At 42.1% G+C, this 14520-nt stretch overlaps 2 protein-coding genes across 7 annotated transcripts in view; one reads left to right on the forward strand and one right to left on the reverse strand.

The window, feature by feature from the left end:
- Positions 1–14: 14 nt before the first annotated feature.
- On the reverse strand, positions 15–3148 carry Ormdl2 (ORMDL sphingolipid biosynthesis regulator 2). Of its 3 annotated transcripts, none has more exons than NM_001105940.1 (4): positions 3015–3095; positions 1714–2013; positions 1398–1549; positions 15–539 (listed from the first exon to the last, which is right to left on the reverse strand). In NM_001105940.1, the coding sequence occupies exons 2-4, from the start codon at positions 1885–1887 to the stop codon at positions 404–406; spliced, it is 462 nt and encodes a 153-aa protein (NP_001099410.1). In that variant the 5' UTR covers positions 1888–2013; positions 3015–3095; the 3' UTR covers positions 15–403. The 3 variants fall into 3 exon arrangements, with proteins under 3 accessions (NP_001099410.1, XP_006240815.1, XP_006240816.1); XM_006240753.5 differs by having other exon boundaries at positions 20–539; positions 1714–1967; positions 3015–3148; XM_006240754.5 differs by having other exon boundaries at positions 20–539; positions 1714–1888; positions 3015–3144.
- Positions 3149–3243: 95 nt separating this feature from the next.
- Positions 3244–14520, forward strand: part of Sarnp (SAP domain containing ribonucleoprotein) — a 54237-nt gene continuing 42960 nt past the window's right edge. For 2 of the 4 annotated variants that reach the window (XM_006240781.5, XM_008765031.4), the window contains exons 1-2: positions 3298–3437; positions 13885–13984. In XM_006240781.5, coding sequence (XP_006240843.1) covers positions 3402–3437; positions 13885–13984 — 136 coding nt within the window. In that variant the 5' untranslated portion in view covers positions 3298–3401. Of the gene's footprint in view, positions 3438–6212; positions 6266–12236; positions 12271–13884; positions 13985–14520 lie in introns of all 4 variants that reach the window. The other 2 variants (XM_063263713.1, NM_001033070.1) reach the window with 2 other exon arrangements.

Consider the following 14520-nt stretch of genomic DNA (forward strand, 5'->3'; position numbering starts at 1 on the left):
TGAGAACATCTCTCTGTCCTTGCTTATCAAATTTCAGCCATAACTGAAAGACTTTATTTTAAGAAAAATTTACAGCAAAACAGAACTTGAAGTTAGCGGGTTTAGAGGATATGGCAAAACATAATTACCAGAAAAGCTGCCCAAGCATTGATGGCTTCTTGCTAGATAGAGGAGAGTGAGTGGCAGGCCCTAACCTCACTCACCTTTCCTGATTCAGAGAACCTTGACCCTTTTAAGGCTGGGCCCAGGAACCCCATTTTCCAATTTCTCCCTTCTTGGAGTTTAGAAAGGTTTATCTTATCTGTCAGGCTTCCAAGATACAGAAGATAGTACGGAGAAGGGAAAAACATTCTATTAGTTCCAGTGCCTTCCCTCAATGCCTGCAGACCTATCAGCCCGTCTTTCAGTATTTGTTGATTCCAAAGAGGCGAACCCCATGGAACTGGGGCAGCTTAGGCAGCAGTACGCTGAGCAGTGAGGCAGTGTTGATGAGGAAATGAGCAGCATCATACTTGGTGTAGAAGCTGGCCAGTAGGTAGCTAGGGAAAAAAACAATAGGATGACTGAGGTTGGCCTCCCATATCCACATTCATGCCTTCCCAGTGACTTTCTTTTCTATTTTGAATTACTAGTTTTATTGCTTATAGTCCAAAACTATTCCTACTAATCAATGGTATTTAACGAGGTTCAGGTTATAATCAGAAGGCATCTTTAACTAGAGGTTAGAAATCAGTTTGTTTGGTAATGGTTAATGATAAATTGCAAGTGACAGCCAAAGCTGTTTCAGCCTATATGACTTCTGGAGCCCTGTTTGCTTCCTTTCTCCAAGTCAGTGTTAGTTTTAAACCAATAACACACATCCTGCGTTTACTTTCTTGCTTCTTTGGGGACTGTAAAATCACTTCAGCTTTGGTTAGGAGCTTGGTTTATTTTCAGTCTCCCTTTCCTTAGCACCATGAACAAGTGAAGAATGCTTGACTACTGTCTTGTACTTTACAATGTAGGGTTAGTGTACTTGTGTGTGTGTCAATATAGGTACATGTTCAAGTGTACACATGGAGACCAGAGGTCAACGTGAGTCTTCATGAATTGCTCTCCACATTTTTTTTTTTTTTTCGAGAGAGGGTTGCTTTCTGACTCTGAAGTGCAGCAATTTGGCGATTGGCTGGCCAGCCAGCCCTAGGCATCCTCCTGCCTCCAACTCTTCAGTGCTGGGATTATAGGCACACATGGTTATACATGGCCACACCTAGCTTTTACATATGTGCTACGTATTGAACTCAAGTCCTTATCTTTTGTGGTAAGCACTTGATTGACTAAACCATTTCCCCAACCCCTAGTACTTTTCCCTGCTGTAGAGCCGTTTTGGAGCCAGCATCTCCTCTACTCCCACTCACAGTACAATAGGGGAAATGCTGAGGAACTTTCGTGAGGAGGTAAACTGTAGTCCGTAGTCCATCTGCTCCCAGTGTGTCAAAAGCCGAGCCTTTCCTTGGTCAGGGGTCTCAAAGGGCGTCCCTTTGACTGTATGTAGGAAGACATACATTGCCTGGGAAGAGGGGAAGGACAGTTTAAGAGTAGAAAGTAGTCCTTTGGGTCAAGAATTATGCTAAGATCCCAAAAGGAAGACATAGATTTCCAACAGTTGGTGGCTTTATTTTGTTTTGGTTGGGGTAGACCTGGGTTGGGCACAGGGTGTGGTTCAGTGCTCACCAAGTTATGGATGACGTTGGTCAGGGTCCAGACAACAGGAATGCTGAAGAAAGGGATGCTGAGGAGCACCACATGCAGCAGTCCTACCAAGATGACGTAGGCCAGCCAGATGCCCCGACTGTTCATCACTCGAGTGTTGGGGTTTACTTCGCTGTGGGCCACCCCCACATTCATCCTACCACAGTGAGGGATCAGGCAGGAGTCCAACTCAGTTTCCTCATTACCCCTGATTGAGCTTGTTCCCCAGTTGTCTCCTGAAAAGCCAAAATCCCCTGAAGTCTTGGGAATGAAAGGATTTCCCTATCATGCAAAAAAAGGAAAAACTGAAGACTCTGTTAAAACTTGAGAAGACATGAAGCAGCTGGGCATGGTGGCTCATGATTGTAATCCCTGCTCTTGGGAGGTTGAGGCGTGAGGACTGTTTGAGCCGATCCTGGGCTAGAGTGAGATCATTTCTCCAAAACAAATGAAAAGGCACGAGGGTCTTCAAAATGGCTAAGCTGGAGAAGGTATTTGCTACCACCCTAAAGACCTGAGTTGGATCCCCAGGACCCACACCGTAGAAAGAGAACCAACTACTGCAAGCTGTCTGTCCCCTGACTCCCATACCTGCGGTTGTTAGTGTGTATACTCACTGACAACTAAGTGTCTTTTCTGCTGTTGTTTTTTTTTTTTTAAAGGAAAGGCCCTCACTATTATAGAAATACTTTTAAGTTTTAGTTAGATCTTTACATTTCAACTAAACATGAAGCAGTAAGCTTAGACTGTGACATTTACTTGAAGGACCAGGGGAATCGGGAGTATTTTAATTTACTTTCTTGAGGAAGTTAAGGTCACACCCAGAGTCCCACAAGAAAGCTATTCAGTTAATCAAGGGACCAATAAAGAAGGCACCGAGAGTAAAGCTACCTCTAGTCCCCATCTTTTTTCCTGAGGCTTGTCCATCCTGTCTCTCACCCGCTCTGCATTGTCAGCAGCCAAACAACGCCATCCTTTCGCTCAATATGGGGCGCTGCAAGAACTTACCCAATTTTTTAGCTTTTAAACTTCCGCTAGCTCTGATGCCCGGGTCTTTTGTTTGTTTTGTTTGTTTGCTTTTAAAAACCCGCTCTTGCTTGTCCCCAAATCCCCCAAATCAAGTACAGAGTCTGCCCATGCTCCTCCCAGAGTCCCAGTTTCACACGTCACTTTAAGGCTTTCCTCACGGCACCTCTCGAATTTAAGGTTGTCGATTCCCCGCCCTTCCCGATACTCCCACCGATTTCTCTCCGTAACCTTTTCAAGTCTTACGCAGCCCATACCTGCCAGCTTCAGGAGCCCGTCCGGCTTGGGGCACAGCTCTTACACCTGTGGTCTCCAGGAAGTGCCCGACTTTCGCCCTGTCTGCGCTCTCCCTATTGGTGGAACAGAATCCGCTCTGTCCCCAATCATTGGCTGGTTACGCGATGGGGACGTACAATTGGTCGCCTTTTCTATCGTTAGGCCATGCAAGCCCCGCCCTTCCCGGGGTCCACCTTTTCAGAGAGCTGTGGAAAGTGGCCAAGAGGCGTGAGAGCGACGCCGCCACTGACTAATGGGAAGAGCCGTTGGTGTGAGGTGGGAGCAAAAATGACAGCGATTGGTTGGATGAGCCTAAGCTCCTGAAGAGGGGGCAGCTGTGGGGGTCTGGTGGAGTAAGGCGCAGCAAGATGGCGACCGAGACGGTGGAGCTCCACAAGCTGAAGGTACCGTTACGCGGGGAAGGCTGAGGTGGGGTTTTCTGGAACCTAAATTCTACACGGGGCCCTGCGTCGCCTAATTCCACGTGTTTTCCTGTCAGGCACTTGCTTACACTTCTTTCCTGGCTCTCGCTGTAGTTTTGTGCCTCCTTTCTTAGGCCTACCTTAAATTCCGTTTCTCCTCAGTATTTTATTGCTATCGTTACCTGGTGTTTACCTGTTGTTGCCCGTTCTTCTCATTGTTTTATTATCTGTCACCCTTCCACACCCGGCTGTGAAGCACCTTCTGCCTTTTATATTCCGTTCTCATTTGATCAGCATTACGTCAGTGGTCTTTCTCCCGTGTCCCATGCTGACCCACAATTATGTTTTTGTTTTTGTTTTTTTTTTTTTCTCGGATTGGTGTAGTCACTTCTCTTGTCCGAAAGCTGAGATTTCTCAGTTAACATATAGTGGCATTTTTGCATGTTTACCTGAATGTGTCCCAAACATAACCCAGAAAGTGCTTTTAAAAAGGTGGGGTTAAGATCTTGGACTCGAATTTTGAAACCAAGGAGAGGAGGAGCCTTAAGATAGGTTCCTCGGTGGAAACTTGGGGCAGAGGCATCTCTAAGAGGTTGTAAAATGGCGAACACATTTTCCCTAAAAGTTTTTCGAGTTTTCCCAGGAGGTTCTCAGCATCCTGACCTCTCCTGACTATCCTACCACTAGAGAGAGAACGTATAGGGTAGATAGCTGTAACGTTGGAGGTATATGAAGTATATTTGAAAACCTTAGGATTTTGCTTGCCCTGTTTATTTTTGGGAAGAATCCCAGCTCTCTTGGTGTCACACACCCCCTATCCCCTTTTTGGATCTAATTTTGTTATTTACGTGTGTCTGTGAGTGTGTGGTGCATGCTCTTGGAGGTTAGAAGAGGGTGTTGGATCCCCTGCATCTGGAGTTACAGGCAGTTCCTCATGTGGTTCCTGGGAATAGAATTTGGGTCCCAAAGAGCAGTAAATGCCCTTCACCATTGAGCCATCTCTCCAGGACACCTTGGTGTCATTTTTTGGTGACATTCTAAACCACAGGACCTATTGAGCTGTACATTTTGGTAACCCGAGGTTCTTTTCTTGTATGTAGACTTGCCCTTCGATTATTATTCTGTAAGGACAATAATTCCTTTTTAAGAAGAATTAAGAAACTATATTCATTATTGTTTTGTTTCCCAAGTAACTTTGGTTGTTTTGGTCATCTTATTCTGGGAATCATGTACAAATCAAACTTACTTAATAAAAGCTGAGAACTTTTCTTTCTTTCTTTATTGAGACAGGATCTCACTCTGTAGCTCTAACTGGCCTGGAACTCAGAGATCCTACCTCTCTGCTTCCCAAGTGTCGGGATTCGAGGCATGCACTGCCATGCCCAGTGTTTTGTTTGTTTGTTTTATTTTTTAATAGTTGCTTTAAATTATTGGACTGTGATGATTTTTTAAAAAAAAGATTTATTTATTTTATGTGTATGGGTATTTTGTATGTATGCATGCATGTATGTATGTATGTGTACCTGCAGAATTATGGATAGTTTTTAGTCTCCATGTATGTGCTGGAAATTGAACCTGGGTCCTCTGAAAAAACAGTCTGTGGTCTTAACTGTTGAGCCATCTCTCCATCCATGAACTCTCTCTCTCTCTCTTTTTTTTCCCTTAAAGTTAATAATTGGGTCTGGGGAAATGGCTTAGTGGTTAAGAGCACGCTTTCTTTCAGACGACCTGAGTTTGGTTTCCAGCACCAAAGTCAAGCGACTCACAACCACTTGAGCACACCAGCTTCAGGGGATCTGATTTTCTTTTCAGGTGTCTTTAATCTTTTTTTTTTTTTTTAAATCTTTTAGGATTTATCTATTTTATGTATGTGAGTACACTGTAGCTGTCTTTAGACACACCAGAAGAGGGCATCGGATCTCACTCATTACAGATGACTGTGAGCCACCATGTGGTTGCTGGGAATTGAACTCAGGACCTCTGGAAGAGCAGTCAGTGCTCTTAACCACTGAGCCATCGCTCCAGCTCCCTCAGGTGTCTTTAGGCACCTGCTTCTGTGACACACACACACACACACACTCTCTCTCTCTCTCTCTCTCTCTCTCTCTCTCTTTTTTAATCTTGAAAAAAAAAAACCTTAAAAATTGCTGCATTTTTGTTTTTCTTTAAGATCTGTAAATGAAGGTGTGTAGAAAAAGCTCCTGTAATTTAGTCTGTTAAGGTGACATTATTGTTTGAAAGCAAATGTGTTTCTTAACTGTTGGACTCTCAAATTTCATTATTGGATTTTTATGTTATTCTAGTTACTGTTAACTTGATGTAGCTATAATGGAATTATCATAAGTTTTCTAATGATTACTTGAACAAATAAGGAAAATTGAGCAACTACCTCCATTTTTATCTGTGTAAGTTATATAGTTCTGTACTGTTATACATATTATAAAACATACACAGAAAATTAATATTTAAGTGAAAGAGATTAAAATTTAGTGGGCTATTTGGTATTCTCTTGTTTGTTCCCCTTTTGAAACCCTGGAGTAAGTCACTAGTTGTCCCATGACTTTCCTTTATGGATACTGTATTTGTTTATGGAGTTCCTCCTTCCACCGTACTGTTATTTGTTAGTTCATAAGTTTGCATTCTTATCTAATGACCTGACTTCAGGTCTATAGTCTTAAGAGAACACAAGGCACTCCTGAGGGTGTAAGCAGGACTTACTCTTTAATCACATTTGCTTGTTTTTGCTTTTTTCTCTAGAGCACTTCTTAAACTTTTGGAGGTCACAGATATCTTTGAAACTCTGATGAAAGGTATGGACCCTTTCCCCAGAAAAAGGCATGTACAATACTTTGCATGCAATTTAATGGGCTCCGCAAAATTACCTTGTAGCCCTGAGGAGTCCATAGACCTCTGGTTAAGAACCCATAAAAATTCTGGCTTAGAAGACAATGTTAGTCTCTAGTGTTGACCTTGATTGAATAATCTGACTTTTTGGATTGATTTAGAGTTTCTATTTTATTTCATTTATCTTTGAGATAGGGACTTTCTATATAGCTTTTCCTGGCCTTGAACTCTAAGGCTATCCTGGAATTCACTGAGATCTGTCTGTCTCTGTCTCCCAGTGCTGGGTTTGAAGGCAAGTGCCACCTCTCCTGGCCAATTTTGGGTTTTTAATGCCTTAAAAAAACACTTCCCAAGTCGGGAGGTGGCACATGCTCTTAATCCCAGCACTCAAGAGGCAGACACAAGTGCTTCTCTCTGAGTTCAAGGCCAGCCTGTTAAACAGAACAAGTTCCAGGATAGCCTAAGCAACACAGAGAAACCCTGCCTCGAAAAACCAAAAACAACAACAACAACAAAAAAAAAAACCTGTTTCCAAGCTGGGGATAGTAGTGCATGTTTCTAATCCCAGCACTGGGGACACAGAGGCAGGTGAATTTCTGTGAGTTCCAGGCAAGCTTGGTCTACATAGTGAGTTCCAGGACAGCCAGGGTGATATGGAAAGATGGTGTCTCAAAACAACAAAAAACAAACTCCACTTTTATAAAGAGAAATTGGGGACTTTAGTTCAAAGGGAAGGATTAAGCTTGAAGTAGGAAGGACAAAAACATTTACATTGATATAAAAGTCCATATCAGGTACAAATTTCTGAAAAATCTGTGACATGGGCGCGCTCTCTCTCTCTCTCTCTCTCTCTCTCTCTCTATATATATATATATATATATATATATATTTTTTTTTTTTTTTTCTGACTCAGTTGGAAAGACTGGATTGTGGTTGAGAATGTCTTGAACTATAACACCCCGATTTATAATCACACATGAAAAAAGGAACTCTACAGTGGAGAGAACCAGAAAAATCTATAGTAGTGTCAGAGTGTAGCGAACAGTAAAATATTTGTGTTGTTGAAACAAAGGTATGTAAATGTTGTTGCTGATAGTTTGGAAAGTTAGTAAAACAACTGGCTATAAAAGTAAATTGGAATGGTGATGAAAAGGGTGAGTTTTTTGTTACTGTTTTTAATCTTTGTGTGTTCTTTTGTATGAATGCATGTGCACTTGTGGAAGTCAGGACAGGCTCTGGTGTCCATTCATGTCTGCCTTTGTTGGAGACAGGATCTCTTGTTCCGTGCTGCCTGTTTGAGGTGGGTTGGCCTCCCAGCTTCGGAGGAGTCTTCTGTGTCTGCCTCCTGTCTCACTGCAGAAGTGCTAGCATTACATGCTCTCTCATCTGAGAGATGTGAATAATCTGACTTTTTGGATTGACTTAGAGTTTCTATTTTATTTCATTTATCTTTGAGATAGAGACTTTCTATATAGCTTTTCCTGGCCTTGAACTCTAAGGCTATCCTGGAATTCACTGAGATCTGTCTGTCACATCTCTCATATGTGGGCAGGCTATCTCCAAACCCTCTTCCCTTTTTTAAGGGTAAGATACGGCTTCACTCTAGCCCAGACTAACCTTAGACTCATGGTGATCCCTAACTCAGACAAAAGATCTCCTTAGGTTGTATAAGCTCTCCTGCGTGTCCCCTCCCCTCCTCTCCCCTTCCCCCTCCCTCTGTGTGTGTGTGTGTGTGTGTGTCTGTGTGTGTGTGTGTGTGTAATATAGCCCATCCTAGCTTAGAATTCGTGATCCCCCTCCCTCTACCACCTCTCAGGTATTGGGATTACCCAAGCGGTAATCTGTTCAGTAGGAGGCAGGAGTTACATTAACTACTCAGTCACCTCTCTAGCCTTCAGCAGTTTTATTTCTTGTAGCTATAGCATAGATAGAGAAACTTTTGAAAACTTGAGAGACGAGCTTGAACTGATCAGTTTGTGTTCTTTTGGCACTGGTGAGGATGGGGTGTAGAGGAGAGACTTACCAGTTCAGTGTGTATTATGATAGTCCCCTGATTCAGAGGCCTTTTCACGATCTCTATTCTCTATCTGCTATTCTCCTCATTCTACACTCTCTCACCCTCCAACAGCCATGCTTAGGTTATTCTTCTTTATTTGCTAACACATTTGCTGTGTGGCAAGTGCCAGTTGATGCTATTTATACATATTAGCTGGTTTAATTCTCATAATAACTCTATAAAGTAAAATGCCTCTATGTCCTCATTTCAAAAGAAATATGGAGGCTCAGATCCAGGAATTGATTAATTTGTCCTAGTTCTTATAACTAATAAATGACTTGTCAATCCAAGCAATTAGTATCCAAACTTCATATTACTCTTTTAAATTTTCAATGTAAAATTATTGTGTGTATATATGTGAACGTGGGTTTCTGTGTGTCATGGCATCACAGGACATCAAAGGAAACTTTTAGCAGCTGGCTCTTTTCTTTCACAGTGGGGTCAGTGGATATAACTCAGGTTGTCAGGCCAGCATGGCAAGTACCTTTTACCTGTTGAGCTAGATAGAAAAAGGTGTTGGATCCCTGGGGCCCAGAGTTACAAACTCGTGAGCTTCTGAGTGAGTGCTAGGAGTCCAGCTTGGGTCTCTGGAAGAGCCACTAGTGCTCCTAACCACTGAACCATCTCTTGAGCCTTACATTTCTTCTTCTTTTTTTCTTTTTTGGTTTTTTGAGACAGAGTTTCTCTGTGTAGCCTTGGCTGTCCTTGAACTTACTCAGTAGACCAGGCTGGCCTCAAACTCAGAGATCCCCCTGTCTCAGCCTTTACGTTCTCTTAAAAAATTTTCTTTTTAAATTACATTATTTATTTTAGTGTGTGTGTCATTACATGCATTTGGAGGTCAAGAGAAAACTGTCAGGACTCTAGATTTTTTTTAATAGAGTTTTTTTTTTTTTTTTAAAGATTTATTTATTATATGTATGTGAGTACACTGTACCTGTCTTCAGGCACACCAGAAGAGGGCATCAGAACCTGCTATACAGGTGGTTGTGAGCCACCATGTGTTCACTGGAATTGAACTCAGGACCTCTGGAAGGGCAGTCAGTGCTCTTAACCACTGAGCCATCTCTCCAGTCCACTGGAGGACATACTCTTAACTGCTACATTCTGAAGTCTCTATAGCTATACTGTATAGATAGGAGCCTTACTTGTTCCTATCAGTGTTTCTCAGTTTGGAATGCTATTGACTCATTCAGTTGAAAAGCTCCTTCCTTATATACCTTTCCTGCTTGCGTGCCCATTCTACCTACTAAATACTTCTCCCATCATTGTACATTGACAAGGAAAAACAAAACAAGCAAAATCCAGCAGTTATCCCCATTTCCAATGCTACCTTGCAGAAACACAGAGCATGCCTTCTAGCTGCAAAGTTCTCCCTTCTGTAAATATCTGCCCCCCCCCCCCCCAGCTGGGGACGGAACCCAGGGCCTTGCGTTTGCTAGGCAAGTGCTCTACCGCTGAGCTAAATCCCCAACCCCAAATGTCTGCTTTCTAACTTTGACATTTTGGTCTTAGATCTTTACTTTAAAACCAGAAACATCATCTTTCAGATCAGACATTTGTGCTCTGAACTGCATATAGGATTTGTGTTTCTTTTCCTGTTTGTTCACCGTAGATTAATGACATGTTGGACTTTATAGGATAAGAATATATAGCTATCACAAGAGCTGAGAACGTAGCTTAGTTTCTAGAGTGCTTGCCTATCATATGAAAAGTCCTAGATTCAGTTTCAAATATTGTATAAAACCTGTTGCAATGGTGTACACCTATACACCATTACTGGGGAGGTAGAGGCAAGATGCTTAAAAGCTCAGTCATCTTTAAGAATATAACAAGTTTAGGGGCAGCCTGGGCTACATTAGATTTTTGTCTCAGTAAAAAGACTAGATAGATGACTCATTGGGTAAAAGTGCTAGCCTACCCTTCTCAGTTCAGATCCTTGAGACCAATGGCGAAGCTGACACAGTATTGTGTCTGTGATTCTAGTACTCCTATGATGAGAAGAGAAGCAAAGACTGGAATCACCTGTGAGTTCTCAGGCCAGTAAGCCTGGAGCATACAGTGCAGTGCCAGATGTGTCATGGTGTTTGTACACCCCTCTACACATGATCACGAACATAAACACAAGTATTTAAAGAGTATGTGTCCATCCTAGTAAAGCTATTACATAGTTTATCAAAGATCTATAATTTCAGCTATGTATAATTGACACTTATTTTGGTAGTAACTTCTTTCCCTAAAGCCCTAAGATCTTTATCTTTTTGCTTGCTCTTAATATTTATTTTCATGTGTATGAATGGTTTACCTGCATGTATGTACACCTTGTTCACATAGTGCCCTTGAGGGTCAGAAGAGGGAGCTGGATTCCCTGGAGCTGAAGTTATAAATGGTTGTGAGTCATGTGGGTGCTGGGAACTGAACCTGAGTCGTCTGTAAGAGCAGTGAGTCTGTCTTCCCGCTGAGCCACTTCACCAGCCCTAACAGAATGTTTGGTTGGTTGGTTTTGATTTTTGAGACAGGGCCTCACTATGTCATCCTGGCTGGCCTGGAACTCTCTGTAGACCACGCTGGCCTCGAGGTCACAGAGATCTTCTGGGTGCTGGGATTAAAAACCTGTGCCATCATACCTGGCTGCTTTTATTTTTATTTATGTGCATATGTGTTATGTTTATGTGAATGTATGCCACATGTGTGCAGGTGCCTGTGGAGACCAGAAGAGGGTTTAGAGACTACCAGACATGGGTGTTGGGAACCAAATTTAGGTCCTCTGAAAGGACAGCAAACTCTTAATTTCGGAATATCTCCCTGGCTAGAGATGAACTGTTGAGCAAAGTCTTCATTCATTTAAAGAAAACCGTGTCTGTGCTTATGTGTCATGGCCGTATGGAGCACGTGTGGAGGTCAGGACAGCCTCTGCCACGTGGTTCTCAGGGGAGCTCAGGTCAGGCTTGGCAGCAAGTGTCCTTATTTGTTGAATCACCTACCCAGCTTTCATCTAGTTTTTGTATGATTGAAGATTTGAATCTTAAATCGAACATTTTATATATATACCTGTTTTTATTTTTTGAGACAGGGCCTCATATTTTAATTTAAAAATATTTCTTTTATTTTTTTCAGATTCTAATATAGTTACGCCATTTATCCATTCCCATACCTCCTTCCAAACTCTTCCAAGTGCCCCCTTTTTCAAATTTATTGCTTTCTCTTTTTTAATCAATTATTGTTATAGACATGTCTGCCTATCTGTCTCTCTATGTCTCTCTCTGCACATACACCTAAGTACATTGGCGCTCAGTCTGTTTTATGTTACCTGTATGTATGTTTTATGGGCTGACCATTTGGTATTGATAATCAGTTTTTATGCTCCTCTCTGGGGAAGACTGTTTCTCCCACTCTCAGCATTCCTTAGTCCTGTTGTTTTTGTGTGGTGTTCAGGATCCTAGGCTTGTCTCTCCCCTGCATCAGAGTGTTTATTATTAGGCAGTCATGTTGAGTGCAACTTCTGACATTCCTAAGACACAGTCTTACGGCAAACTTAAGACATTATATGTCTTGTGTTTGAGCGTGTGCATGTGGATGCAGATGGTCAGAGACCCAAGGAGGAAAGCAGAGGTTGTTAAGTTCCCTGTAGCTGGCATTGCAGGCAGTCTGGGTGCCCCTGCAGCGGGTGTTTCCTTTAGTTCTCAGTTACCCATCACTAGTACTTCTACAGCCTGTAAGATTGGTAAGTATACATTTTTACTGGTTTAAAATAGTATGTGTCTGGTAAAAGGAAGGCCCTCCTGAGAATGGAATGGGTTAAGCCCAGAAGTCAAAAAGCCCTGGGTCCCCAGTGTCATGACCTCTTATAAGTCACATTGTATATCGTGTGCTTTTCTCAGGTGTGCTCTGTCCCTTACAAGTAATCCTGATGAGGTAGGATTGCCAATCTTGTTTGCCACCTGGCTTCTTTCATATGTTAATACTTTAAATGTTTTTATTAGTTTATATTAATTACGCATAAAATGTCCCCTGTGGCACCTTTTATACATGTGCATAGTGACTTTTGATCGGCTTTAGATGCTTCCATCTCTCTTGCTTCCTTCTAACTCCTGCTAATCCTGTTCCTGTTCCTAGCAAGTCCACCCTAGCTTAGGGTAGGCTTGTCTATAAGAGCACCAGGGACACTTTCTCTATGGAAGCATGGGCATTTACTACTGCAGAAAATATCTCCCTCCCCAATTGACCGTTAACTGTTCAGAAATCCTCAGAGAGGGATGAGGCTCCATGAACCCCTTGCCCTTTCATGACAAGGAGTTAACCTGGTCCAGTTTTGTGCGGCTCTGATGCAGAAATCAACGCGGCTGTGTGATTTAAGGATTTTAACAGGGCCGCGGTATATATCGCTCTAGAAAAAGAGAACTTGCCCAGCCTGCTTAAGGTTCTGGATTTTAATATACAGCACAGTTACAGGAAAATAAAAAGCTGATCACCAGTCGTGGGAGAGTGTTGCATGCCTTTGTCTGGTGATGTAGATGGAACTGTTCATTGTTGACGTTAAGCCACACAACACATGAACAGTTATTAGATTTACAGATGTGTATGGTATATTGTAATAATACATTAGAAATAATAGGTATTTATTAGTCCATTTCTACCATTATGACAGAACACCTCAGGTGTATGTACTTTATAGAAAGATTTATTTCCCAAATTTGGAAATGGAAAGTCCCATTAGCATAGTGTTACCCTATAAGAGATGACATAATGGTGGCATCAATTTTGAGGGGAGATTACATGGTAGGAACAAAAGCTAGAGGTTAGTGAGAGCTTAGGACAGAGTCTCATGGAATGAGTCTAGATTGTCTTTGTTGTTGTTGAATTCCTGGTCTTCTTACCTCCACTTCCCAAGTGCTGGGACTGCAGGCTCAAACCTGGCCACTATTACTCTTTTATATAGACTGATGTTTGGAGAATTAACCTAAATTAATTCCTTTCTAGAATTAGGCCTCCTTTGATGACCTAAATACTACTCAATAAGCTCCACTTTTGGGGGCGGGAGTAAGAGTGGGTTTTTCTGCTGGCCTTGAAGTTTTGACTCTTCTGCTTCCCCTCCCAGCTGGGAGGATTACTATCATGTGCCACTGTGTAAGGCTGCTCTACATTTTTAATAGTCCCAGAGCCAATACACTGAGGACCAAGCTTCGACACAAAAACTGGGCTTGGAGAATCTGGCTTTAGAACACTGGGTTTCTGACTAAAGATTGATTTTTATTTTTCCCCCTTTCTTAAGTTGTTGACAGTGTAATGTTTTAGAACTTGCCCCTTAGTTATTTAAAAAAAAAGTTGCACAAATAGATTACAGCTTTACTTAAGTGTGATGTTTTACAGCGTGTGTTAGAAAGCCCTGTGGTCTTGGTCAGGGATAGGCCTTGGATTTGGGAATTGACCATTGTCCTTGCTACCGCCATCTTCTCTTTTGTGAGAAAGAATGACCTCTTTATTCATAGGAATTAAAAAAGTTGTTTGTTTGTTTGTTTGTTTTCTCAGCTTGCTGAACTAAAGCAAGAATGCCTTGCTCGTGGTTTAGAGACCAAGGGAATAAAACAAGATCTTATCAATAGGCTCCAGGCATATCTTGAAGAACATGGTGAGTACTTTGTGGAGGGAACATGATGTGAGTGAAGCATTACATTAGGTTTCAAGCTCTTACACTTAAAAAGATTTCTTCCTCTCTCAGGTAATTGATGACATAAGGTTTAAATTAACAACATCAAGAAAACTTTTAGAGATGGCCACGGTGGCTCATGCCTCTAATCCTTGCACTTGGGAGGGAGAGGCTGAAGGATGGCTTCAAGTTCAAGGCCAGTCTGATTTACAAAGTAACAGTTTGTTTCAGACAAAAACCACCACCAACAAAGAGTAGGTTTGGGCCGAGCCAGATGCTGTAATACAAGCCTGTATTCAGTACCCAGTGGACCGAGGCCTGAGGATCAGGTGTTTGAAGCCTGCCTAGGCTAGAGATCTAGGTTAGCTAGAGCTGCAGAGTGGGATCCTGCCTCCAAAACACACAACTCTGTATGTGTCTCTGGGTGTAGTACATGTAGGTGTATTAAAAATTTTTTTAAAAGATGTACTTATTTATTTTATATATATAAGGTACCATGTGGTTGCTGGAAATTGAAC

This window comes from Rattus norvegicus, chromosome 7, assembly GCF_036323735.1.
Source record: "Rattus norvegicus strain BN/NHsdMcwi chromosome 7, GRCr8, whole genome shotgun sequence".
NCBI classification, from domain to species: domain Eukaryota; kingdom Metazoa; phylum Chordata; class Mammalia; order Rodentia; family Muridae; genus Rattus; species Rattus norvegicus.

Coding starts and splice junctions, on each gene's coding strand:
- Ormdl2 (NM_001105940.1), bottom strand. CDS start 1,887: ATGAATGTGGGGGTGGCCCACAGCGAAGTAAACCCCAACACTCGAGTG. Junction 1,550..1,713: donor CCAACGTCATCCATAACTTG/GTGAGCACTGAA, acceptor CCCTCTTCCCAG/GCAATGTATGTCTTCCTACA. Junction 540..1,397: donor AGCATTTCCCCTATTGTACT/GTGAGTGGGAGT, acceptor TTTTTTCCCTAG/CTACCTACTGGCCAGCTTCT.